This window comes from Alligator mississippiensis, chromosome 15 (assembly GCF_030867095.1).
Source record: "Alligator mississippiensis isolate rAllMis1 chromosome 15, rAllMis1, whole genome shotgun sequence".
NCBI classification, from domain to species: Eukaryota; Metazoa; Chordata; order Crocodylia; family Alligatoridae; genus Alligator; species Alligator mississippiensis.
In genome coordinates this window covers 3519217-3545856 of record NC_081838.1, presented here as the reverse complement: position 1 = coordinate 3545856, position 26640 = coordinate 3519217, and the positions used below count along the sequence as shown (strand labels likewise).

Sequence of the window (26640 nt, the reverse complement as noted above, 5' to 3'; positions counted from 1 at the left end):
GGCGTGCGGCGCCGCCAACGGGCGTCGAGCGCGGCGCTGAGGAGAAAGGCGCGGCTGGAAGGTTCGCGAAGCGGGCGCCTCAATGGCGACCGGAGCCAACGCCACGCCGCTGGGCAAGCTCCACCCGCCGCCGCCACCGCCGCCCCCCCCGGGCAAGGCCGCCTACCCGCCCCCGCCGGGCCTGCTGCCCCCGCCGCCGCCTCCGCCGCCGCCCCCAGGACAGGCCGCGGCCGCAGGCCTCCGCGGCGCTGCTGGGCCCCATGGCGGCCGCCGCCTTCCCCTTCGCCGCGCTGCCGCCCGCCGCCGCCACCCCCTCCGCCGCCGCCGCCGCCGCCTCAGCCGCAAGCCGCCGCCGCAGCAGCCACCGCCGCCGCCGCCGCCCCCCCAGCAGCAGCCGCCGGCGGCCGGGTCCCCCCCCCAGCCGCCGCCCCGGCCCCGGCGCCCTTCGGGCCCTTCCGCTACCCGTCGCCGCCGCTGCCGGGCCCCGAGCCCCCCGCGCCGGCCCAGGCCTCGCCTCAGCCACCGGGACAGGGACAGGCCCCGCCGCCGCCCCAGCAGCAGCCGCCGCCGCCGCCGCCCGGGGAAGCGGGGCGGCCGCGGGCGGGCAGGGCGAGCGGGGCCGCGGCGGCGGCCGGAGCAAAGGTAGGGCCCGGGGGGGCGCGGGGGGAGGGCAAGGGCTGGTGACAGCTGGTGACACGTGGGGGTGAGGGGGCGTCGGGGGGCATTGGAGGCCCCCCTAGGTGGGCGGCTGGGGCGGGGTGTCTTTAAAAGGGGGGGCACGTGAGCGGGGGGGGCCTGGCGGGGTGGGACGGGGTTAAAGGGGGCCCCGGGGGCAGCGAGTAGGAAGAGGTGGGGGGATGCTTGGGGGGTCACTGCGGGCGTGTGTGAGTGGAGGGGCTGGGGAGGCTGTGGGGGGGGCGGGAGTAGGGAGTGGGGTCAAAGTGCATGTGATGGGGGCGGGGTCAAGGCAGTTGAGAGGTTTAAGGGGGTGTGGGGCACATGGGGGTCACGTGAGGATGGGGAGGGGGCGGGGGTGAGGTTCAAGGGCAGCTTGGAGGAGACTTTAAGCAGGGCATGGGGGGGTCCTGTGAGGGGGGGGCAGTGGATGGGGGGTCAAAGGTCTTGCGTGGGGGACATGAGTAGCGGGGGCCCAAGGGGGTGGGGGGGGGATCGGGAAGGTCCTAGGGGGTGTTTGGGGGCCGAGAGGTATGGGGCACATGGAAGTTGGGGGAAGCCCGTGTGGGGGTCACGTCATGTCAGTAGGGGGAGGTCAAAGGGGTTGGGGGTTGTGGGAGGCTTTAAAGGGAGTACAGGGCATTTTGGGGGTTTGAGTATGGGGGGGGGTCAAGGGGGTGTTTGCTGGGTCTTTGGAGGGGTGGGGGGAAGCGCATGAGGCTCAAGGAAGGCTGTGGTGGGGGGTCGTGTGCGGAGGGGAGAAATTAAGGCAGGCTTGGGACCTGTGAGGGGTGGGAGGGTTAAAGAAGGCCCTGAGGCGAGGGGGGGGTGGGAGTCAAGGGATGTTCTAGGAGGCATTTGGGGACCAAGGAGACTTCAGGGCGATGGGGGGTGGTCCGTGGCGGCGTTTGGGGGCAGGGCTGGGGTGAATCGTAAGAGGATTGCAGGACGTGGGAATCAAAGGAGCTCTGAGGCATCCCATGATTGGGGGGGTGTCAAGGGGGTCCTAGGGAGTAAGGGAGGCTTTAAGGAGGTGAGTCCATGTGTGTAGGGGAAGGTCCTTGAGGTGTGGGAGGGGGCAAAGGAGGGTCATATGAGTAGGGGAGCTATGAGGGGGTGCAGGGAGCATGTGGGAGTCAAAGGAGGCCCAGGGGGTCATGGAGGGAGTTCCTAGGGGGTGTTTAGGGGCACGGGGGCTTAGGGGAGATGTTAAAAGGGGACGAGGTCAAAGGAAGCCCTGACGGGCCATGCAAGTGGGGGGGTCAAAGGAGGTGTGGAAGCTGCAAGGGAGGCTTGGGGGGTGGCTACATGGGCCGTAGGGGTATGGGGGGTATCAAAAGTTACCCTTGGGGGCTAATGTAGGGGGGGGCGACAAGGGAGGTCCCTTGGAAATTTAGGTGGTAGGGGGAGGCTTGGTGATATGGGGGTTGTGTTTTGATGCAGAGGCTTCTGAGGTGGTGAATGGGGGTGTCAAGGGATCTCCCAGGGGGCTGGTGGGAGGCAAGGGGTGTGGGTCATGAGGGGCATGGTGTTGGGGTCTTGAGTGGGGTGAGGCAGCTGAGAGAGTTTCAGGGGTGGGGATCAAGAGAAGTATGGGGCTACGGGGGGGGGGGGCTGGGAGACTCTGGAGTTGGTCAGCTGGTAGGGATCACATGAGTAGTGGGTAGAGGTCAAGGTAGATCCACTGGTTCCTTGCGCCCCCCCCCCCCCCCCCCCCCCCCCCCCCCCCATGTGTGTGCTTTGTGGGCGTTCTGTAGGGCATTGGGTATGGGGGTAGAGGCAAATGGGGGCAGTCATGGAGGGCATGGGAGTGTGTGGAGGGCATCCCATGAGCAGCTGTGGGGGAAGTTGGTAGGGTCAGATGCCTGGGGGGGACATAGAGTATCACAGGCAAGTAAGAGGTCCACATGTGAGTGGGGTCCATGGAGCAGCGGGGATCACGTGCAGGTGGGGGCTGCGTCTGCTCTTGGGGAAACATTGGTGTAAGCACGTGGGGGGCAGAACCAGAGCTACAGACGGGGCCCAGAGTGCACGCTGGGGTCTGGCTTTTCAGTCTGCCTCCAAGTCTCACAAGTGCTGGAGATCATGGGAGCTTAGGGGGGTGGGATTCAGGGTCCTGTTGGGTGGTGGATGGTCCCTCAGGGCCTGCTGGGGAGCTGGTCAGTTCTTACACGGATTAACAAATGGTCACACAGGTGTGAACTGAGTCACAGGAGGTGTTTGTGGGGGGCATGTACATGGGCTTGGGTGTTGCGGGGGTCATGGGTGAGGGCCTGTCAGGGCCAGAGATGCTGGTAGCTGGTTTAATTGATGCCCAGGGAGTCTGTCCTCATCCGGGGTGCAGGGCAGCAGCGTGTGCCTCATGGAGGGGGTCCAGGTGACATGTGGACTAGAGGTGTGGGGGCAGGTGCAGTGCTAAAAGCAGAGGGTGACGGGGTTTTCTCGGCTGTGGGGAGAGGGCTGGGAGAGGCACCTAGGGGACATGGAGCTAGGGGTGCTCACTGCAGGCAGCGTTAGCGTGGTATGGAGGCTGATAAAGGGGGTGGCTGCAGGTTTGGGGGCATGAAATTTCAGTGCCAAAATTAGGGGGGAAGCCTGGAGGGGAGGGGTGGGGTGACCAAAGGAATTAGGTGGGGGGGAGTGGGGAGGTGACTGTAAGGAGTGGGGGAGTTGAGCTTAGTTTTGGGAGGTGGCTGTGGGCAGAGACGGCACCTGTCCAAGGGCAAGGAGCAGATGGGAAGGGGGTTGGACAGTGAAAGTGCCTGTGGGGAGGGGGCTCCTCCACATGCCCCCCAAACGGGGTCCTTGGGAGTCTGCCGCACACAGTTCAGCCCCGGGTGATTCTGGGCACTGGCCTTGGTAGAGGCCAGGCCTGCTGCTTGAATGTTAGCAGGGGAATCAGCCACCAAAATGGAGGCCTGAGTAGGGAGGGGGAGGAAATGGAGCAGGAAGGCTCTGTCGGCCTCATCTTCCTCTCCCCGCTTTGCTAGCCACGCTCCTAGCCAGTTTGTTAGCAAAGACGGATCCTCTCCGTGCGGCTGTACTTAGCGCGGAAGCGAGGCAGGAGCAGAGACAGCCTCCTTATAAACAGCCGCTGTTCCCGCGTTAGTCTGAGGGGGAAAGCTGCTGTGGGATGGCCAGAGCTTCCAATGGCGTCATCCGGCATCAGCGGGCTCGGCACAAGATCTCCTTAAGGGCTGTGCAGCGGGGAGATTAATTACGCCCCAGTGCTGCGGGAGGCGGCCATGTCGCTGGCGGAGCTCAGAGCTGCATTATGTCCACACTGTGCACGGAAACAGGAAGCAGAGTGGCTCTGTGCACCGCTCTCGGGAGGGCTTCGTATTCCCCTCCTGTGTTGGCAGCCCAGCGCCCCTGAGCAGCCAGCTCGGGGTGTGTGCTGATTGGCAGTAGATAAAAGCCTCCAGGGAGCAAAGTTTTTTTTTTTTTTGCTAGTGAAATGCGCTCTCCTGCCCATCCTTGTCACTGGTGCCCGGAGGCCTGGTACGAGGGCTGACAGGCTGCCATTTCACACATGGCCAAAGTGAGGAACCAAAACTAGTGTGGGGAGGACGCAACACTTCTGAGTTATTGCGCTTGTTAGGGCTGGCTGGGGACTAGGATGTCAGTCCAGTATCTTTGCTGCCTCGCTGTAACTGCTCTCAGTATCCAGACCAGAGACTGGGTCTAGCTTGGGGAAGGAGGGAGTGCGTGTTTGCCCTGGGTGGCAGCTGGCATCGCCTGGGCTTTGCAAGATGCACGTGTTCGGTGAGACACGTGCAAGCTTCCCTAAAGAAAGGTGCTTGTCCTCAGATTTCCCGAAGAAGCGGAAGAGGAGCAGATGGAACCAGGACTCCCTGGAGCAGAAGACGGTCATCCCGGGCATGCCCACAGTCATCCCTCCTGGCCTCACCCGGGAGCAGGAGCGAGCTTACATAGGTAAATCCATGTTCTCTTCTTCCCGCCAATGTCCTGGCAGTGCCCGTCCTGGGGCTGTTGCTGGCTGCGGAGCGTCTGGGCCATTTAACTGTGTTTCTTCTAGACTTCAGGTTATTGTGACCATGTTCCTTAGACACGATAACGCTCATGTTTCTGCTCAGTCGCGCACCATCGCAGCTCCCTGCTCGCTGGGGCCGGAGCAGCGTTCTCCACCGGTGCGGTTGGAAATGGGTGTTGTGCGCGAGGGGGGGGTCCCATGGGGATTAATTCATTGCCGCCTAATTAGCGGCAGCAAGTAATTGCCTGGCTGCGATCCCTGTGGAGAACCCTGCCTCTGAACCAAATGTGGTATGTGGAAGCAAGTACCTCCGTTCACAGCACAGCCTTGCACAGAAACCCTTTCACACCCAGCCTCGATCTGACTTGCGTTTTAGCTTGCTTAATTGTTACAAAGCTTAGAGTCTAGTCGTTAAAATGCTGTGTGCTCAAGGTGGCAAAGGTCAAGGTGGTTTTGCTTCCGGAAGGAAAATGAGATGGTTTGCTTCCACCTTTTATATGTTTTTGGCAAAAAAAAACAAAAAAAAAGAAAAACAAACCTTCAACTTGTCCTGTGGTTGGAGCTCCCTGTAGTCTGAGCTCTGTATCTGCTGGCAGACAGCTGGGAAGGGGAGACGGCTGGGACACGGGTTTGGAACGGTAACTGAAACCAGGGAAGTGTCAAATGTTCTGATTTTTGCCGTTGGGGGTAAGAATGATGTGTCAGCGACTCGGCTCTTAAACATGAGGTTTAACGTTAACTTTGCCTTCCGTTGCGAGCAGTGATGCTATATTGACGTGTCCAAATGTAAGCCAGGAGAGTGAGAAATGGGCAAAAACCCTAACGTGCCCGAGACTTTGCATGGCCGCTGGCGCTTTACATACAGCGAGCTCTTCTTCCCAAGACAGTGAGATCCTGCTCCGTTAGGGTCAAGCGCGAGCCGCCACTTCTTCCTTTTGCACAGATGCTAAGAGCTTTGACACGCTTTGGACCTGGCCTTGTCGGTTCAGCTGTGCTGTGAGCTGGCTGAGAGTCTGAATGGACAGGTTTCCAGTCCATTTTAGACTGATTTAATAGAAAACAAGGGTTGGAAGACACCTCAGCAGGGCATCTAGTTCAACCCCCTGGTCAAAACAGGACCTTTCTGCTTTGCTCTTATTTATCTCTGCCCTAGAGTGATCCCAAAGCAGAAATTTAAACTGAGTTTGACCAAGTGCTGTAATACCAAAAAAAAAAAAGGATGGCAAGGGGTCTGCTCCTACAGCAGAGGTTAGTCAGGAAAGTTGCTTTGCGCTGATGCCATCTGTGGTCAAAGAGGAAAAGAAAAGGAGACGTGCAGTTTCAATTCCCACTCCACAGGATGCAACTGCTGTCACAGCAGCGTCACCAGTGTTTGCACCTTATCCCAGGGGGCTTGAGGTAGAGAGGTAACTCAAGGCACAGGGTCATGAGAGAAGCCAGGGCTGTTTGCAGAGCAGCGGCCTTGAGAAGGCTGCCGAGGACGGGGAGTGTCCTAGTTCCCCATGCGCAGGGCATCTCCCACAGAGCGAGGTTCCTCTGCTCCCAAGGCCAGCTCCATGCAGCCCCAAAAGTCAACCAGCCCAGTCGGTGGTCAGGAGAGGTCACTGCTGCTCCAAGTTCTCAGTCTGTGCAAAGGAAAGAAGTGTGTGCAACACACCAGTGCCTTCTGCAGGGTTGGTGAGAGGATGAGCACCTGCCCCCCGCACGTCCTCCCCTGAAATCAGCCACGTTACAGCAGTGGGGGCTCGAGGACCCCAATCTTTCCGTGGTCCCACCTCAGCTGTCAGCCAAGCCCTACTCAGCTGCTCGGGTGTCATGTCTGCTCTGAGTGTGTGCGCCTCGCCACCCCTGAAACCTGCTGAGCACTTGGGGGGGCTGGATGTAGGCCGGGGCCACCAGCACAGTGCAGCATGTGCGGCTTCCCCCCCCCCCCCCCCCCCCCCCCCGGCCATCACTGTTCCTTTGCCCTAAAGTGTTGCCTTAATTACCAGACCCTGCACAGGCACACAGCACCATCTGTGAGTTGCTGCCTCCTTGCAGGAGGCCAGACGTCTGCTAACGTGACGTGGGCAGCCTCAGCCCAAGGTGCATTTGTAATTGGCTCCAAAATCAGTAGTGAGACTTTGATAGAGACCCCCAAAACAGCGGGGGGAGCCCTGAAATTGCCACAGCATCTGCCACACGCCCTGGATCTGCTTCCAGAATGGGCCTGGCTCATCTCTTGGAGCCTGCTAACCCCTTCCCAAACGAGTGCTTTGCCTCCTAACGAACAACCCTCTTGGAAGAAGACTGGCTAGATGTAAATACGACCGCTGTGGATTCCCCACTGAATTTGGCTGGCTGGCATAACGCGGTGGGGTCTCCTCTGGTCTGGGCGTATGTCAGTCGTCCCTTTGCAAAGTCTCCCCCCGTTCTTCATGCTTTGATGTTGAGAGTTGCGATTTGTTTTTTGGTAACATTGTCTTTTTTCCATCCTTTTTTCTTTCCTAACCTGGTTTCTTCCAGTGCAACTGCAGATAGAAGACCTGACTCGTAAACTGCGCACAGGAGACCTGGGCATCCCCCCTAACCCTGAGGACAGGTTGGGAAACAGTTGTAACCAGCTGACAGTAACACTTTTACCTTTTTTTAATACATCTTTTTTCGGTGGCATCGTAATGTGTCAGTTGAATGCAATCCGGCGCTAGGCAGACGGCTGCAGTGCTCTGATGGGGCAGGGAGCTGGGGTTAGGGAAGCAGCGGCACTAGCCTGAGCCCTGCCAGACCCCCAGGGGGAAAGGACTTCCCTTAGCCTGTAGGTTCAATTAACCTGACTATCCGAGGAGGGGTGAAGGTAGCCAATTAACACCTGTTCTCAGGCCTGTCTCACAGGTGCATCTTTTTAAGGACTATTTTATTTTACCTTTTTAATGGCATGGTCCAGTGAGTAGCTTGGAAGCATGCTCTGATCAGCTGATACTGCAGAGAATGAATGAATTTTTTTTTCCTGGAAATCAGAAGAGTTTTCTAATCGATGTCTCAGCTGCCTGCCATTATATAGACCCAGCCCAGCTGTGGGTTCCAGGGGCATCTGTTTTGTGGGGGGCAGGATACACTTTTCCAAACAGGGATGTTGAAGGGTTTTCATTTGTATTTTTTGCCAACTGGGTGTCTGCCTGGCTTGAGCTGCATCCCTGGGAGAAGCAGCAATTAACCACTTTGTTTTTTAATTGGCTTGTTAGTGTGGAACAGCGGGGGCCTGATCCCTGTTCTCCTAGCTTGGAAATTTCTGCTGCGTTCCAGCATGTGGCACACCTGAAATAACTCTTTCAAAAGGCTCCTTCGACCCAGCAGAGGGTGCAGGGGGTGGGTTGGCTAGCAAAGCCGCTCGCCTCCCAAGCTGTTTTGGGGGTTTTTTTGCGTCCTTTCCTCAGAGGAATCCTCTGGTTTCCCTTAGCTCATAGAGTTTGCACTCCCTTGCACAGCCGGGACGGCTCAGTAGGGTTTCAGCGGCTACCTTATTTAACCCATTATTGCAGGTCACTAGGCAGAGATTGCCAGAGGACTCTTAACCCTTTTATTCTCCAGAGGGACTAGGTTTTAAAACAATCCTTTTTTTTCCTCCCCCTGCACTTGGTTTTATGGAGAGGGGGGGATGAAGATGGGACAGTTGGTCTTAATTAACCTGACAGATTAGCTCTTCTCTAACATGTGACTGATAATCCAGCCGGATGCTGGGGGAGCGTTATTGGTGTCTTAACCTTTTTCTTTAAAGACAAGGCATTGTTATGACAGCCTTTAACACTGAGCCATCAAGTCAGCAAAAGAGACCAGCGCCAGAGCGGTCTGACCTTCCAAATACTGAGCCGTTAGCGGTCCAGACAGTCATTCCACCGGGTTTGTGCTCAAGTGTCAGAAGGGTTTCACTCTTAATCGCTCTCCTGCAGCGCTACCGAATCCAAACTGCATGACATGACGTGGTTTTAGTGTTAATTTGTGAAGGTGTCATCTTAAAATTAAGCCACTTGAATATTCCAGTGTTCCTTGAATGTGTTAAACGTGTGTTTCTAAACCACTTGCTAGCTAACGCGGGTTTAAGCTGGTTAGTAAAACCCAGCTGGGAGGGCGAAATCTCATGGGGGTGTTCATGTATGTTCTGTCTGCTACTGGGTTGCATTGCACTTGATTCAAATCTTAGAAGCGGGGTCTTAATCCAGACCTGGTTAGTCCTGATCAAACCTGACCTTTTATTTCATGTGTTGACAGTTCACTTTAGGCTGAGAAGACAGTGGGATCAACTGATTTTATTAATCCTTGCTTTAACCAGCTAGACAAAGTTTCTCTTAACCTAAAACAAGGGTGTAGGTTTCTGATTTACCTCCGGGATGTATTTTTTTGATAACCTGATCCACATAATCTCTTCCCTTCTTGCAGCTAATCCTAAATTTTCCTTCAACATGTTTTTAAAGAGGTCCATAACCTAACCAAAATTCTGGGAGTGTGATCTTTTTTTTTTTTTTCTTACCGCAAATACAGCTGTGGTAAATCAAACTGACGTTTTTATTTTAGCGTTACGGCACTTTGCTCTTAAACCCAAACGAGCCAAAGCATCTGCTTTCTGGGCATCTAAACCTGGGGAGGAAACGGGGCTTCCCACAAAGGTTTACAGGTCCAGACTGCGGAACGAGCAAAGGCGGTTTGACCCAGCCTTAAACGCAGAGCCCAGGTCCAGAGCCGGCCTTGAAGTTGCCAGCACAGTGAAGGAAAAGCCAGGACCGTCTCTTCACGCTGGGGCTCTTCCCTAGCTTTAATTGGTGTTGCCAGCAGGGATAGCCACTTTTGATAAAAGCCTCAGCGCTCCTGTTGCTCTTGCTACGGTGTTAAAAGTCTACTTGAACCCACGCTAGGAGCCTCTGTAAACTTGTAACTTGGTGAAGGCGGAAAGCTGGTTCTCTGCAAACTAATCTCCTCCCCCAGAGACGCAACGGGCATGCTCATGGCAGAGCTGCTGTCCCCACATCTGTTGGCAACCTCCGTAGCATCACAATTCCCACCCCCCTGGGAGCAGGCAGCGCTCTGCTGTGACCTCCCGGCCCCGTAGCGATGAGACAGGAATGAGCAAACTCGCCCCTTCCTTCCCTTGGCTTGCACCCGTAGCTCTGACTTGCCTAAGTGAGGCTAGGGTGGAGGGGGAGCTGTACTTGTAAGTGGTCCCCAGGGGTGGGCGGCACGAGGAGTAACCACCCCTGTGTTCTGCAGGTCCCCTTCCCCCGAGCCCATTTACAACAGCGAGGGGAAGCGGCTGAACACCCGCGAGTTCCGCACCCGCAAGAAGCTGGAGGAGGAGAGGCACAACCTCATCACCGAGATGGTGGCCCTCAACCCGGACTTCAAGCCCCCGGCTGACTACAAGTAAGACCTTGTGGGCAGTGTGGCATGCAGCTGGGGCACCCCACGAGTGATTTTTCAGGCCATGTTTCCCTGTGGTACCCTTGGGTGGGTTCTTGCCAAGCTAGGTTCATCCCAGATCAGGGGAGGGTCCTTGCCTCGTTAGCCGGGGTTCCCTCTCAGCTTGTGCACTGTGGCCACACCCATCCTGACATAGGCTTTCCTAATCCTTCAGGCCTCCGGCAACCCGAGTGAGCGATAAGGTGATGATTCCACAGGACGAGTACCCCGAAATCAACTTTGTCGGGCTTCTGATTGGGCCCAGGTGAGTTGCACCATGGTGTGGGAAGGGGGTCAGAGCTGGTAGGAGGTGCTTCTGGGGCAACCGTCTGAATCGGGGTTTGCAATCCTAGAGAAGTGGGGCTGGAAGGGACCTGCTAGTCCCTGAGGCACAGTCATTCCTTCTGAACCATCCCAGAGACATCCATTACCTAACCCCTATGTGCAACTGCTGTCAACCCTGACAGGAGACATTTCCACCCCTCCACCCCCAAACCCTGCCACGGGTAGAACAGGTGATGCACTGGTTCCCTGAGCTGGCCTCTAACGGGAGTCTTGGTTTTGCAGAGGCAACACGCTGAAGAACATTGAGAAGGAATGCAACGCCAAGATCATGATTCGCGGCAAGGGGTCCGTGAAGGAGGGCAAGGTGGGCCGCAAGGACGGCCAAATGCTGCCCGGGGAGGACGAGCCCCTGCATGCCCTGGTCACTGCCAACACCATGGAGAATGTGAAGAAAGCTGTGGAGCAGGTAAAGGGGCTGAGTGCAGGGTTGGGGGGGAAGGGGACTGTAGCTTGCTGATGCCCCCAAGGAGGGAGGAAGTTGGCCCTGCCCTCGCCCCATGGGGCAGCTGGACCGCAGGCAGTCACTTCCCCTGCTGAAGCAGCATCTCACCCCCCGATTTCCTCCCCACCTCGGCAGATCCGGAATATCCTGAAGCAGGGAATTGAGACACCCGAGGACCAGAACGACTTGCGGAAGATGCAGCTGCGGGAGCTGGCCCGCCTCAATGGGACCCTGCGAGAGGACGACAACAGGTAGGACCTGGGCAGCTGGGTGGGCACAGAGCAGGTGTGGGTCCTTTGGGGGCTGCGGCAGTCTCATCCTCCTCTCCATCCACCTGGCAGGATTCTGCGGCCGTGGCAGAGCGCCGAGACCCGTAGCATCACCAACACCACCTTGTGCACCAAGTGCGGGGGAGCTGGGCACATTGCCTCCGACTGCAAGTTCACCAGGTGAGGCTGGGCCTGGGGGGCGCGGGGGTGGGCATCAGTGTGTCGCACCCTCCCCTAACGCGGCTGCAGGGAGGGTGGCTCTGAGATGACCTCGCTACAGGGAGGGGGTGTCTGGGTCCATCTGCCCCTGCCGTAGTGCTGACCAGGGCCTCTTGTGTGTCTGCCCCCAGGCCTGGCGACCCGCAGTCGGCCCAGGACAAGGCGCGCATGGACAAGGAGTACCTGTCTCTCATGGCTGAGCTGGGTGAAGCGCCCGTGCCCACCTCTGTGGGCTCCTCCTCAGGACCCACCACCACCCCTCTGTCAAGCGGGCCCAGACCAGCAGGACCAGGAAGCAGTCAGCCACCACCAGTGAGTACCTGGGCCCACGTGGCCAGGCCAGGAGGTGCATCCACCTGGGATGCTTCGCACTTGGGTGGCACAGCCGTTGTTTGCCCACAGGGGAGGCTAGGCCAGGGGCAGGGGCCAGCTTGGTCTCCACCATGGAGCCAGGACAGTCAGCTGTGCAGTCTTCATCTCAAGTGATGAGGGGCCATAGCAGGACTGTTGTGCCAGGCTGAGGGGGACCCCTCCATGCAGGGTTGAGGCACTCGCTGGCACCAGGGTGGGCACTAGGTCTGTTTTGGGATTAGCAGACATGGGCAGGGGCACTGCAGCAGCTGGAATCCCCTAGAGACCTCTGACCTTCCCCCTCTTCTTTTTTCCCTGCCAGAGCCGCCCCCTGTGGATGAACTCGGGCCCCTCGGAGAACCGGCCCTACCACGGGATGCACGGGGGGCCTGGGGGGCCAGGCGGGCCCCACAACTTCCCACACCCCATGCCTAGCCTGGGTGGGCACGGCGGGCACCCCATGCAGCATAACCCCAATGGCCCTCCGCCCTGGATGCAGCCACATCACCCGCCCATGAACCAGGGGCCACACCCTCCTGGCCACCCAGGCCCCCACCACATGGGTAAGTGCAGGCTGGGGTGTGGTGCGGCAGTGGGGGGTGGGGGGGCAGCGGGGTGGGGGGGGGAGTGCCCCATCCCCATTAACATGCACTAAGGCTCCGGTTTCTCCTTCCCTTAAGATCAATACCTGGGGAGCTCCGCGGTGGGCTCCGGCGTCTACCGTCTGCACCAAGGCAAAGGTGAGCCGCGCCTGTTTCGTGCCGCCTGCCCGTCGCCGCGCCCTGCTCTGGCCTCGCCGTGGCGCCCAGCGCCTAACCGCCCGCCCCTCTCGCCTTGCAGGTATGATGCCGCCGCCGATGGGTATGATGCCCCCGCCGCCCCCTCCGCCCAGTGCTCAGCCGCCCCCTCCTCCCTCTGGGCCTCTCCCCCCCTGGCAGCAGCCGCAGCAGCCTCCACCGCCGCCTCCCAGCAGCAGTCTGGCGTCCAGTACTCCCTTGCCATGGCAGCAAAGTGAGTAAGAGCACTTCTCTTACCCTCCCCCCGGCGCCGCGCTCGGGGCGGGCCCAGGCGGGGGAGAGGCGGGCAGGGCCGGGCAAGGGGGCGCCTCGCACCCCACGCGTGGGGTTGGGCCAGTGCTGGGACTGAGCCCCCCCACTCCCCCCATACGCCCACCCTGGGGTCAGACAGGGAGGTCCCAGCCCCTTCCCCTTCCCCGCCTTCCCCTAAGCTGCATGGCACCCCCCCCTAGCCCCCACGCCCTCACACTGACCCGCCTCTCCTTCTTTGCCCCCCTAGATACGACGACCACCACCACGAGCGCTGGCACCGGCTCCATCCCGCCATGGCAGCAGCAGGGGGCTGCGGCGGCGCCGGCTTCTACGGGGGCCCCCCCGATGCAAGGCAACCCCTCCATGGTGCCTTTGCCGCCCGGGGCCCAGCCCCCCCTGCCGCCCGGGGCCCCGCCGCCCCCGCCCCCGCCGCCTGGCTCCGGGGGCATGATGTACGCCCCGCCCCCACCTCCGCCCCCCATGGACCCTTCTAACTTCGTCACGATGATGGGCATGGGGGTGCCCGGCCTGCCGCCCTTTGGCATGCCCCCTGCGCCCCCGCCACCCCCCCCACAGAACTGACGGACGCATGGACGCCCGGGACTCTGCCCTTTGACCTGTGCCCACACGGGCACCTCATGCCGATCTCACCCTATGGAGCCAGATTCGGAGCGGGGCCGCAGACGCCCTCGGGGGCGCGGCTCCTACCTTCTCCTCCTCCTCTTCACTCTGCGGCTGGAGCGGACGAAGACTCGAGGCCCCGGTGAGAAGCGGCGGCGCCCCCAGGACTGGGGCACGGCTCCATATTGTGACCCCCTGACCCCTTCCGCAAGCGTCTCCCCCGGGCTCGGGGCCGGAGCCGCGGTGCCCCTGGGCTGGCACGGACCACCAGCCAGCGGTTTTGCGGGGGGCTCAGAGAAGGAGCCTAGCTTGGTGGGCTGCACCGGCCCCCACCCCTGTCCCCAACATCTGGATGTTCTGTGCGGTGGGGTCCTTGCCCCCCCCACCTTCTTAATGGCTTTTTTTTGGTGTAACGAATTAAACTGCATTAAAGGGGAGGCGCTGCCAATAAACACCCCTTTCTTTACCTGCTGAGTGCTAGCGCCCTTCGACCTTTCTCCTCCCTGGGGACCCAGCAGCCCAGGCCTGGCTGCTCTGGGGTGGGAGGGCATGGAGGTAAGGTGCAATTGTGGTCTTGTTGCCCTAGTGGGGGGGGCAGACCCTGGCACTGGGCCCTGACCCTGGCAGCTCCGGTTTCGGCCTCACCCTGAGCCATTTGAAACCAGAGCCCCAGAGCCTGGGGTGGCCGGCTCCTAATCAGCACTTAATAGCAGGGGCTTGGGCGCTGCTGCCTGCCCCTCCTCCCCACAGCACTGCTTGGCATGAGGCTGCGTGCCTGTGTTCCCTCCAGCCGTGGGGGGGCACCGGGAGCCCGAGTGTCTGGGTTCCTTTCCTGTCTGGGGCAGGGGCAGCTGGCAGCCTGCAGCCTGGCCTCTCTCCTTGTCTGGATGAGGGTGCCTGGGATCTCTCCAGTGCCAGGGAGAGGGGTGAAAGCAGGGGCACTGGAAGGTCCTGTTCACTGGTCCCAGCGGGGGCAGACCAGCTCGGCTAAACGGCAGCCAGGCATTCACCCTGAAACCTCCAGCCCTGCGGGCGGCGGAGGCAGTGCTGGGAGGAGCGGGCTGGAGTGTCTGGGCTGCCAGCTGTGCCTCGAGTAAGGGGAGAAGCTGGGTGGCAGGGCCTGGCCCCCTGTGCCTGTCCGTCAGCCTGCTGTGAAATGCCACGACCTTCAGGCTGCCTCTGGTTACCGGCAGCCAGCTGGCATGTGGCAGCCTGGGCCTGGTTCCCTCCTGTGTGCCCTGTGGCCTGATTCAGTGGCGCTGGCCTGTGCATGGGTGTACCTTAGACTGGAGACCAATGGTGACATAGGTGTGCTCCTGGCTGCTGCCCTGTTTACACGTGTGCACGTGGGGAGCATGCACGCACGTGTGCTATATGTCCTTGTGTGCAGACAGGTGCATGCCCCACCTGTGCATGGGTGTGCACCCACATGCAGGCTGCTTGCACACTTAGGCAGCACTCCCCATGTCCTGTGTGCAGAAGAACTGTGGAGGGTCAGAAATAGCCCGGCGGGGTCCCAGGCCCGCCTCCGTGCTCCCTCCCTTCTTGGGCGGACAAGCTCGAAATAGCAACCCTGCTTTTTCACCGGGGGGGGGGGCGGGGCAGGTCGTTGGTTATTCATGAGGGGGCGGGGCTCCGGGTACCCAGGCCTAGGGCAAGGGGGGCCGGATCCTGGGCACTGGCTGGAGGCGGGGTCGGGAGCCAGGAGGGACCCGGGCGCCTGGGCTTCAGCCCCAGCCCTCCCGGGGCGGAGGGAGCCCAGGTGGGACGGGCCCGGGCGGGGATAGATGGAGGCTGGGTGACCAGGCCGATGGATGGTGGTGCTGGCTCCTACCTCGGGGGTCTGTCTCTAAGAGGAGGCTGGGGAATGCCCTAGCTGGGGTCGCGCGAGCCCAGTGCTCTCCTGCCCCGGGCGGGCCCGGACTGGCTGAGAGCTCTGCTTGGGTCCTTTCCGCCCCGGCTTCTGGGAGCGAGAGGTGGGCACTTGGACTGACGGGAGAGAGGAGGCAGGGGCTGCAGAGGGGAGGGGAGGGGAGGGGAGGAGGAAGGGAGGTGGGCTGCAGAGAAAGGACAGGACAGGACAAGAGGGGTGGGTGGGGGCAAGTGGAGGACTGAGGGTGGCAGGTAGAGCAGGGCTGGATGCAGGAGCAGGTGGAACCAGGTGCCTAGACTGATGAGGGCGCGGCTGGCGGGAGAAGGGCATGGGCCCTCGGAGGGATGGACCGGGGGGCTGGCAGAGGGCGAGGGGAAGGGCAGGATGGTGGCGACCCGGGAGGAGGGGGGCGGGGCCGGAGGGAGGACCGACAGGCACAGGCGGCGACCCCCACCCCCGTCGCCGGGCGGGGCGGGGCGGGGCGGGGCGGTCCTGAGCGCTGCGCGTCCCGGGTATAGATAGGCCGGGGGGGGCGGGGCCGGGCACTGCCCGCCGGGCCCCGCAGCACCCCGCACCGCAGCCATGTCGCGCCCGCTGTCGGACCACGAGAAGCGCAAGCAGATCAGCGTGCGCGGGCTGGCGGGCGTGGAGAACGTGGCGGAGCTGAAGAAGAGCTTCAACCGGCACCTGCACTTCACGCTCGTCAAGGACCGCAACGTGGCGGCGCCGCGCGACTACTACTTCGCGCTCGCCCACGCCGTGCGCGACCACCTGGTGGGGCGCTGGCTGCGCACGCAGCAGTACTACTACGAGAAGGACCCCAAGGTGCGCGGGGGGCGCCTCGGGGAGGGGCCCGGCCGGGGCTCCACCTCCCCCCGTGCTTGTAGAGCTGGGGAAACTGAGGCACGGGGAAGGGGTGGCCCTCCTGCCCCCCAGCCCCCAGGCGGGGCTGGCTATGCGGGGGGGGTCCCCTGGAGCTGGGGGGTCCTGTCCAACCCCCTGTCACTTCCGGGGGGGGGGTTGCTGTCTCTGGAGCCAGTTATAAATAGCCACTGGCTGGGCTGCAAGGCATGATGGGAGAGGGGGAGCCCCCGGGCAGGTTTAGGGGGTTCCTGGGGTGGAGCCGGGGATCCTGGCCTGCCCCCGCTGGGGGAAAACCGGGGGGCTGTGCCAGGCAAGAGGCCCCGATCTGGGGCAGGGGGCACGGCCAGCCCGGGGCGGCGGGGGGGCCGGTTAATTTTAGCCTGACATTTGCGGTGAACTCCTGCCCTTTGCTGCGGGAAGGGGGGGCGGGGAGCGGGGTCCGGGGGGCGAGATCTGGGCCCTTCAGGCTTTCCAGGTCGTGGGGGACAGGCCGGGGGGATCCTGATCTGGGCCTGGGCCTGGGGCACCCGCCAGGCTGGGGGGGGGGGGGGGGGGGGCAGGGTCACTGAACTGCCATGGAAACAGAGCCCCCCCCGAACTCCTCTAGGGCAGCAGGGGAGGGGCTGGTTTCTCTGTCGTTGCACACTGGGGGGTGCACAAGTGTGTGCACACTGGTGTGCATGTGTCTGTGCACGCTTGAGTGCACCCTCGTGTGCCAGAGCGTGCCCTCCCCTGCATATGTGCACAGGTGTGTGTGCACGCACTCCCCTGCAGGTGTGTTCACATGCCTGTGCAAGCACCAGTGTGTATAGGTATGTGTGCCTGTGTGCGTGCAGTCCTGTGCAACTGTGCGCGCGCACTTAGATACATATGTGCAAGCACACACACAGGTGTATACTTGGGACACACTCATGTGCGTGCACTCAGGCACATATGTGCAAGTATGTGCTCATGAGTGTGGACACATGGGCACCAGCACTCATGCATGTGTGTATGCATGCTCACATGCGCATGTGCAAGTAGGTGCACACAGGCGTCAGCTCATGCGTGCGTGCACCACTGGGGGGTGCACCTAAGTGTGTATGCACTGGTGCACGTGTGTGTGCCTGGACCCATCATGCCCGCCCCCTGCAGGGTGCCCTGGGGGGTCGGGGGGGGGGGGGGATGTGCCTCGTTGACCCTGGTGACCCCCCCTGCCCGCCCCGCAGCGCATCTACTACCTGTCGCTGGAGTTCTACATGGGCCGCACGCTGCAGAACACCATGGTCAACCTGGGCCTGCAGAACGCCTGCGACGAGGCCACCTACCAGGTACCGCCCCGCACGCGCGTGTGCGAGCAGGCATGGGAGCACATGTGTGCGTGTGTGTGTGCATACGTGTGTGCACACATGGGCATACATGGGCACGCATGGGAATGTGCCCCTGTGTGTGTGTGTGTGTGTGAGAGCATGTGTGCGTGTGCACCCCCAGGGCAGGAAATGGGGGGGGGCATGAGGGTATTTAGGGGAGGGGCTGGGGGGATTAGGGCAGAGCCTGGCAGGTATTGAGGGGGCGGGGGGTATTGGAAGTGGGGTGGGGTCTTACATGGGTGTTGGGGCAGAGGGGGTATTAGGAGGGTATTGGAGGCAGAGTGGGGTGTCAGGGGGGCATTTGGGAGTGGGAGGCTTATGGGGGATATTGGGGGAGGGCTCAAGTGGGGGAGGGGCCTGGGGGGTCACTGCCCCTTGACCCCTGCCCCCCTCCCTGCCCCCCAGCTGGGCCTGGACATGGAGGACCTGCAGGAGGAGGAGGAGGACGCCGGACTGGGCAACGGGGGCCTGGGGCGCCTGGCAGGTGAGGAGGGGGCACAAGGGGGGAAAGGCGGGTGACCCCATTAACCCCTTCCTGCCTGGGACCCCTCCCCACACTCCACTCCATTAACCCCTCACTGCCCAGAGCCTCCCCCAGCTTGCCCCCACCCCATTAACCCTTCACTCCCAGCCAGCCCCGCCCCATTAACCCCCCACTCTCCTGAACACCCCCCCCAAAGCTGGCCCCGTTAACCCTTTGCTGTCCGTGCCCCCCAGCCTGCTTCCTGGACTCCATGGCCACGCTGGGCCTGGCCGCCTACGGCTACGGCATCCGCTATGAGTTTGGCATCTTCAACCAGAAGATCAGCGGCGGCTGGCAGGTGTGGGGGCAGGGGGAGCTGGGGTGCCCCTGGGGGGTGGGGGGGCAAGTCCTGGGGGGCAGAGGCACTTCTTGTGGGGGGAGGGGAGCATGTCCAGGGTGGGAGAGGGAGGAGGGGTCATGGTTGGGGGGTGGCAGAGTATCCTACCCCCTCCCTCCGAGCCCAGGGGATTTTGGGGGGGTCCCAGTGACTACCCCCCTCCCCCCCCGCAGGTGGAGGAGGCTGATGACTGGCTGCGCTACGGGAACCCGTGGGAGAAGGCACGGCCAGAGTACTCCATCCCTGTGCACTTCTACGGGCACGTGGAGCACAGCGCCGATGGCACCAAGTGGGTCGACACCCAGGTGAGCCAGGGAGGGGGCACACGCACGTGTGCGCACATGCATGGGGGAGCTTGGGCTATGTGTGGGTGTGAACATGTGTGGGGGAGCTTGGGATACACATCTGTATGTGTGTGAACATGTGGAGCAGCTAGGGGGGTATACATGCATGTGGGTGTGAGCCTGTATGGGAGATGTCGAGATACACGTGTGTATATGAGTGCACACGTATGGGGCAGGTCAGGGGTACACATGTGTCTATGTATGGGGCGTGGCTAGAGTGGTGTGTATGGGCATGGGACACAGAGCAGGTGTGTGCACTGGTGCACATGTGTGTGTATGCATGGTCTACAGCTCAGGTGCACACCTGTGTGCCCACATAGAGGACGTGGCTCAGGTGCATTCATGTACGAGTGTCTGCACATATATGAATGCAGCTGGGCCATGAATCTGGGGGCACATGTGTGAGACAGCTTGTGCGCATGTGTATAGAGCACTCCATACGTGCACACGTGTGTGTGTAGGTATGGGACATGGTTTAGGGAGTATATGCATGTGCATACACATTGCATGTGCATTGCATATACATGTGGGACATGGATCAGGAGCACACACGTGGGCACAAGCATGGGACAGTTTTCACGTGCATATGCACACACGTGGGACTGCTCGGGGAGTGTGTGTATGGACACACACACACGGTGTGTTGGTCCTTAGGGAACAGTACATGCGTGTGTTTTGCACACACAGGCAACATGGCTTGAGGAGGCATGGGCGTGTGGGGACATGGCCCCGGGGCGTGTGTCTGCATGCTCGTGTGTGGATACACCTGGGACTCTGCCAGGTTCTTCGCACACGCATGTGCTTCTACCCGCGCAGGACATGGCTGTGTGTGCATGTGCAAGCCCTTGTGCCCAGGAAGGGGGTGAGTGTGCAGCCTTGGGGATATTATGGGATGGCGGGGGGGGGAGGGGGAGGCAAAGAGGTGGGACTAACCCCCTCCTCCCACCACAGGTGGTGCTGGCGCTGCCCTACGACACGCCGGTCCCCGGGTACCGCAACAACACGGTGAACACTATGCGCCTCTGGTCGGCCCGAGCCCCCAATGAGTTCAACCTCAAGGATTGTGAGTCTCACCCCAGAGCCAGCCTCATTGCAGCCCCACGGCCCCAGGCCCCACGGCCCCACCCCAGAAGTAGCCGCATCTCTGTTCTACTCAGCCGCCGATACCCCACAACCCAGAGCCGGCTGCACCCCAGTGCTCGGCTTTGTGTCCCCTGCCCCACCCCAGAGCCGACTGCCTCTCTTCTACTCAGCTGCTGGCACAGCCCACCCCAGAGCTAGCCGCAGTTCAGACCTGGATCCCCGGCCCCGACGCCCCCCAGGCTCAGCCACATCCCCCCTCACACCCCCCTCTGTCCTGTGCAGTTAACATTGGGGGCTACATCCAGGCCGTGCTGGACCGGAACCTGGCGGAGAACATCTCCCGGGTGCTGTATCCCAACGACAACGTGAGTGCGTTCCCCAGACCCTGCCATGGGCACCCTACGCCTGGGTTCTCCCCAGCGCCGGGAGGGCCATGGGGTGAGAGCCGGGGGGCCAGGAGCCCGGACGCCTGGTTCTCCCCCCGCTCAGCGCCTCCCCCTCCCCTGGCTGCACCCAGTTCTTCGAGGGCAAGGAGCTGCGGCTCAAGCAGGAATACTTCGTGGTCGCCGCCACCCTCCAGGACATCATTCGCCGCTTCAAGTCCTCCAAGTTCGGCTGCCGCGATCCTGTGCGCACCAACTTCGACGCCTTCCCCGACAAGGTAAACCTCCCCCCACCAGCAGCCAGCAGGGGGCGCTTGAGGGACAGGGGTATGGGTGGGGGGAGACATGAGGGCTGAGGGGGCAGGACTGAGGGTTGGGGGGGTCCGGGTGGTCCCAGCCCCGACAGGGAGGTCTGGGGGCACCCCCCCCCCCGGCAGTAGCATGACTCAAACCCACGCCCGCAGGTGGCCATCCAGCTCAACGACACGCACCCGTCGCTGGCCATCCCCGAACTCATGCGTGTGCTGGTCGACATCGAGCGGCTGGAGTGGGACAAGGTGAGTGCAGGGCACCCAGTCTCCCCCACCCCCCAAGGCAGCTGCAGCCCCTGTCCCCGTTACACTAGCCCTGCTCTCCCCAGAGCCAGCCGCAGCCCTTGTTATACCAGCCCTGCCCTCCCCAGACCCAGCTACAGCCCCTGTCCCCATGACATCCCCTCCTGACCCCCCAGAGACGGCCCTGTCCCTGCAGCCCTGCCCACCCCCCCAGCCTGGCCTGTCCCTCCCTCTGCCCAGGCCTGGGACGTCACGGTGCGGACCTGCGCCTACACCAACCACACGGTGCTGCCCGAGGCGCTGGAGCGCTGGCCCATCCACCTCTTCGAGACCCTCCTGCCGCGGCACCTGGAGATCATCTACGAGATCAACCAGCGCTTCCTCGACGTACGTGGGGGCCGGGCTCGGGCGCCTGGGTTCTCTCCAGCTGGGCGGGGCCTGGGAGAGGGGGCGTGTCTGGGCTGGGTTTGGGGACACCCTGACCCCACCTTCCCTTCCCATCTGTGCCCCCCCAGCGGGTCTACACCACCTTCCCCGGGGACCTGGACCGGCTGCGGCGCATGTCGCTGGTGGAGGAAGGCAGCGTGAAGCGCATCAACATGGCGCATCTCTGCATCGTGGGGTCCCATGCTGTCAACGGCGTGGCCCGCATCCACTCCGACATCCTCAAGAAGACCATGTATGTCCCCCACCCCCTTGAGCCCCCCGAGCCAGAGGAACCCGGAGGTCCCTGTCACCCCAGCCCTGATTCCCCCCAGAGCCGGCAGCCTCTGTTCTACTCGGCTGCTGACATGTCCCACCCCAGAGCCAGCTGCAGTTCAGCCCCGTGTCTCCTGTGCCTGCCCCAGAGGCAGCTGCATCTCTATTCTACTCAGCCCTGACATGTCCCACCCCAGAGCCAGCCGTATTTCAGCCCCATGTCTCCGGTGCCCACCTGTTACACTCAGCCACCAACACCCCCCCCCACCCCAGAGCCAGCTGCATATGTTCTACTTGGCTGCCGACACAGCCCACCCCAGAGCTGGCTGCACCTCACCCCAGAGCCAGGCAGACCTGGATCCCCAGCCCTGCCCCTCCCCAGAGCTGGCTGCCCCCCCTTCACGCCTCCTTTCTCGCAGCTTCAAGGATTTCTACGAGCTGGAGCCCCACAAGTTCCAGAACAAAACCAACGGCATCACCCCCCGGCGCTGGCTCGTGCTCTGCAACCCGGGGCTGGCTGAGGTCATCGCCGAGGTGGGGGGCAGGGGGCTCTGGGGCAGGGGGGGGTCACAGGGGATGGAAACATAGGAGAGGATGAGGGGGTCCAGGCAGGGGGATTCTGGGTGTGGGGGGGCTGGGCAGAGTGGGGAGGGGTGGGGGGTGGCTTTTAGGGGGTTCTCGGGGGGGCACTTTACGGGGGGGGGTGAAGGTCCAGGCTGGGGGGCAGGAGGCTTTGGGGGGGCCTCTTAGGGGACTTTTGGGGTGGGATGAGGGGGTCCAGGCTGGAGGGACCCTGGGTGTGGAGGGGGGCTGGGGGGCCTTTTAGGGGCCTCTGGGGGGGGTCAGCAGGGTACAGTGGGTCAGGGATCCAGGCTGGGGGAGGTCTTTGGGATGGGGGGCCCTGGGGGTCCCCCAGCTCACCTTCCGCCCCCAGCGCATCGGCGAGGACTACATCGCCGACCTGGACCAGCTGCGCAAGCTCCTGGCGCACGTGGACGACGAGGCCTTTATCCGGGACGTGGCCAAAGTCAAGCAGGTACCGGGACGGGGGAGGGGGGTCCCGATCTGGGCCCCGATCCTGGGGGAGCGGGTCTCACCCATGCTTTCCTCCACGCCAGGAGAACAAGCTGAAGTTTGCGGCCTACCTGGAGAAGGAGTACAAGGTGAAGATCAACCCCAACTCGCTCTTCGACATCCAGGTGAAGCGCATCCACGAGTACAAGCGCCAGCTGCTCAACTGCCTCCACGTCATCACCTTCTACAACCGTGAGTCCGGGGCGCCCGGCCTCTGGGGTGCACCAGCTCCGCGCCCGCCGCCCGTCCCAGAGCTGCGGGGAGCCCAGGCGTCCGGGCTCCCAGTGCCCCTGCTCTACCCACCGGGCCCCACCCCCTCCCAGCGCTGGGAGACCCCAGGCGTCCGGGATGCCCCAAAGCCCCTGCCTTCCACCCCTGCGCCCCCTCGGGGAGGGTAGTGCACCCAGGTGTCCTGACCCCCACCCCAGCCCCCCCAGGCATCCAAGCTCCCAGCCCTCCTGCTCACACCCCCCAGGCTGGAGACAACCCAGGCGTCCGGGCACAGCCCCTCACCCCTGTGTCTCCGCGCAGGGATCAAGAAGGAGCCGAACAAGCACTTTGTGCCCCGCACCGTCATGATCGGGGGCAAGGTGAGGCTGGGGGGGAAGGGGCTGAAGGGTGGGGCTATGGGGTGGGGGGGAGTTCAGTGGGGTGGGAGTGCTGCCTAGGTCTGGGGACCCTCCAGAGCAGAGCAGAGCAGGGTGGGGGGCGAGGGATAGGGTGAGGGGGGCTGACCCCTGCCCCCCGGCCCCCCAGGCAGCACCCGGGTACCACATGGCCAAGATGATCATCAAGCTGATCACGTCTATCGGGGACATTGTGAACCACGACCCCGTGGTCGGCGACCGCCTCAAGTTCCTCTTCCTGGAGAACTACCGCGTATCCCTGGCCGAGAAGGGTAGGGCCCGACCCCTGACCTCTGACCCCCAAGGCTCGAGCCCCCCCATAACGTGTGTCTGGCTGCGAAGGGTAGGGCCTGTCCCCTGGGTGAGGACAAGTGACCTCTGACCCCCCCCAACCCCTAGGCTTCGTGTTTAACCCTGCATGTGCCATCAGTGACCCCGAGTGGGGGGTGAGTGCCCCCTAACCCTGGGTGCTGTTTAACCCTGTACATGCCAGCAATGGCCCCAGGGTGGGGGTGGGGTGGGGGCTGACTCCCGAGTTCCCGGGCTGGTGTTTAACCCCGTGGTACCATGGGCAGTGGTGCCAGCGGCCGACCTGTCGGAGCAGATCTCCACGGCGGGCACCGAGGCCTCGGGCACCGGCAACATGAAGTTCATGCTCAACGGGGCCCTGACCATCGGCACCATGGACGGCGCCAATGTGGAGATGGCTGAGGAGGCGGGCGACGGAAACATCTTCATCTTCGGCATGCGTGTGGACGACGTGGACCAGCTCGACCGCCAGGGGTGCGTGCCCCCCCCCGCATGGGCACCCCGCTGACCTCCCCAGCCCCTCCTGGGCTGGAGAAACCCCCCAGTGATCCCCTGGAGCTGGGCACCCCTGCTGACCTCCAGCGCCCCCCCTACCCCTGGAGCCCCTGGTTGACCTCCCTGTCCCTCCAGACCCCCCAGGGCTGGGGACTCCCACTGCCCTGGGGCTAGAGACCCCCCATGACCTCTCAACCCCCCCAGCTTCTTCTCAGTCTCCTCCTGGCCCCCTGGGGCTGGAGACCCCCTGACTGACCACCCCCATAGACACTTAACCCTTCCTCCCCCACCACCCTTTGATCCCAGGGGGTTCTGGGGGGCAGCTGTGTCCTGGGGTGACCCCAGCCCCCCCTTTCCTGGGAGCCCACGGTGACCCTCCTCATGCCCCCAGGTACTGCGCCAAGGACTACTACGACCGCCTGCCCGAGCTGAAGCAGGCCATGGACCAGCTCAGCACCGGCTTCTTCTCGCCCAGGCAGCCCGACCTCTTCAAGGACGTGGTCAACATGCTCATGAACCACGACAGGTCCTGCGCACCTGGGCCCCATCCTGCTGGGGGTCTGAGCCCCCAGCACCTGGCTTCTCCCCCTGCCGGGGAGCGGGTGCTTGGAGCTGGGAGGGAGCCACCAGGGCCTTTTCCCACCGGGGTGGGAGGGGTCCTTGCTGGGGCATCTGGGGTGCTGATACCCCGCTCCCTGCCTACCCCCCCAGGTTCAAGGTCTTTGCCGACTATGAGGCCTACATCAAGTGCCAGGAGCAAGTCAGCGCCCTCTACAAGGTGAGTGCCCGCCTGGCACGCGCGTATGTAAGCTGGGGTGGGGCCTGACACATATGATGGCCTCCCCTCCACCCCAGGACATGTCTGGGGGGGTCTGACGTGTGTCCCAAGGGGGCTGACACACTTGTCCATATGTGCCTGGGGGGGCTGACACGCATGTCTACGTGTGTTGCAGAACACGAGGGAGTGGACGCGTACGGCGATCCGCAACATCGCAGCCTCGGGCAAGTTCAGCAGCGACCGCACAATCGCGCAGTACGCCCGTGAGATCTGGGGCGTGGAGCCCACCCGCGCCAAGATCCCCGCCCCCGACGACCCCCGCGAGTAGCCCCTGAGGCCCCGCCCCCTGGGCTGGAGCCATGCCCCAGGGCCCTGGCTCCGCCCCTGTCCCCAGAGATGCTGGGGAGCTTGACCCCCTCCCCCTGGTGCAGTCCGGACCCCCAGCGGCAGGGGGAGCTGCCCTGTGAAAACGAGGGGGTGGCAGGGAGCCCGCAGCCCCCCCCTCTGCAGCGGGAGCCCAGGCATCCTCATGGGTTTCCTGGGGGGTTGTAATGGTTGTTTGTAAGTCCCTGGGGGCAGGCGCTGCGGTGACCTGCCCCAGGCCTGGCCGGGCCCCCCGGCCGGAGCAATAAAGCTGAGCTGACACCTCCGGCCTGGTCCTTTCCCTTCTCGTGGGCCCGGACGCCTGGCGGCTCAGGGGACGAGGGGGGGCTGGGGCCTGGACCCCCGGGCTCTCCAAGAGGGGAGTGGGTCGGGGACCGGACACCTGGGTTCTCCACCCGGCACCTGCTGTGCCCTTGGCCCTCTTCCCCACCTGTCCAGGCGAGTGGGGGCTGACCCCCCCCCCCAGGACAGCTGCTCCAGAGGAGACGGGGCTAAAAATAGCTGCCCCCAAGGTCACAACTAAGGTCAGAGCTGGGGCCTGAACCCTCACAGCCCCATGGGGGGCAGGGGCTCCCCAAGGTCACCCTGGGGACCCAGGTGTCCTGTCCCGTTCCCCCCCCCCACACAACTGGGATGGGACCCAGGTGTCCTGGGGTGGGGGGGCTTGGCTTTCGCTGCCAGCCTTGGCTGCTGGGGCGGGCGGGGAGGGCTGCAGGCGGCCTGGGCTGTCTCTCTGAAGCTGGGGGGGCTCAGCGACAGCTCGGCCCATAATTGGCTCCCAGGGATGCGGGTGAGTCACTGCGTGGGGGGAGACAGACCCGGGCGCCTGGGCTCTCAGAGAGAGAGAGAGTGAGTGTGTGTGCGTGTGTGTGTACCCGGGCGCCTGGGCTCTCAGAGAGAGAGTGTGTGTGTGTGTGTACCCGGGCGCCTGGGCTTTCAGAGAGAGAGAGAGAGAGAGTGTGTGTGTGTGTGTACCCGGGCGCCTGGGCTCTCAGAGAGAGGGAGTGTGTGTGTGTGTGTGTGTGTGTGTGTGTGTGTGTGTGTTTTTCGGGCCTGGCCCCCTGGTCCCGTCCCCCGCCCCCTGCAGCAACCAGCAGGGCTGCCAGAAGTGGAGGAGCTACCTCCACTGCCCAGGGCTGGGAGGGGAAACTGAGGCAGGCGGCTCCCAGCTGCTGCAGAGCGCCCAGGCGCTGCGGTCGGGGCGTGGGGCGCGCCAAGCGGCTTTCGCCTCCCTGCTCAGCAGGCAAAGCGACTGGGACCCGGTGTGGGGCCTGGTCTGTGCTGGGGGTGCTGCCCCCTCCCCTGGGGGGCAGTGTGCACTGGGGGTGTTAATGCCCCTGCCCTGGGAGGGGGGCTGGGGGGCCCGTGTGTGTGTGTGGGGGGGGGGGGTCCTGTATGCCTGGGATGTGAGTGTGTTTGCATAGGTGCGTGCGTATGTGGGTGCTGGATGCCTGGTGTGTGTGGTGGGGGTCCCAGGCGGGAACCCCCCCCCGGCCGCGTGCGCGCGCGCGCACACACACACACACACACACACACACACACCCAGGCGTCCGGGTCACCCCCCCCGGCGGGG

The 26640-nt window shown here is 62.8% G+C and overlaps 2 protein-coding genes across 7 annotated transcripts; both read left to right on the top strand.

Annotated features, from left to right (window-relative positions):
• The first annotated feature begins 60 nt into the window (after positions 1–60).
• SF1 (splicing factor 1) lies at positions 61–13858 on the top strand. Of its 5 annotated transcripts, XM_059718430.1 has the most exons (13): positions 173–642; positions 4486–4611; positions 7175–7250; positions 9908–10060; positions 10272–10361; positions 10664–10847; positions 11019–11134; positions 11225–11332; positions 11503–11683; positions 12045–12285; positions 12403–12462; positions 12563–12733; positions 13019–13858. In XM_059718430.1, exons 1-13 carry the CDS (start codon positions 261–263, stop codon positions 13351–13353), a joined length of 2223 nt encoding a protein of 740 aa, XP_059574413.1. In that variant the 5' UTR covers positions 173–260; the 3' UTR covers positions 13354–13858. The 5 variants fall into 5 exon arrangements, with proteins under 5 accessions (XP_059574410.1, XP_059574409.1, XP_059574412.1 ...); XM_059718427.1 differs by lacking the exon at positions 7175–7250 and having other exon boundaries at positions 61–642; XM_059718428.1 differs by having other exon boundaries at positions 12403–12733; positions 13019–13363.
• A 1941-nt stretch (positions 13859–15799) lies between these two features.
• PYGM (glycogen phosphorylase, muscle associated) lies at positions 15800–25332 on the top strand. Of its 2 annotated transcripts, XM_019490214.2 has the most exons (20): positions 15800–16090; positions 17338–17439; positions 17884–17962; positions 18196–18299; positions 18512–18643; positions 19634–19745; positions 20048–20130; positions 20283–20426; positions 20613–20705; positions 20943–21089; positions 21218–21381; positions 21821–21935; positions 22336–22437; positions 22520–22667; positions 23007–23065; positions 23232–23373; positions 23677–23884; positions 24297–24431; positions 24617–24683; positions 24859–25332. In XM_019490214.2, exons 1-20 carry the CDS (start codon positions 15848–15850, stop codon positions 25009–25011), a joined length of 2532 nt encoding a protein of 843 aa, XP_019345759.1. In that variant the 5' UTR covers positions 15800–15847; the 3' UTR covers positions 25012–25332. The 2 variants fall into 2 exon arrangements, with proteins under 2 accessions (XP_019345759.1, XP_059574407.1); XM_059718424.1 differs by lacking the exons at positions 15800–16090; positions 17338–17439 and adding an exon at positions 19370–19544 and having other exon boundaries at positions 17890–17962.
• Positions 25333–26640: the final 1308 nt, after the last annotated feature.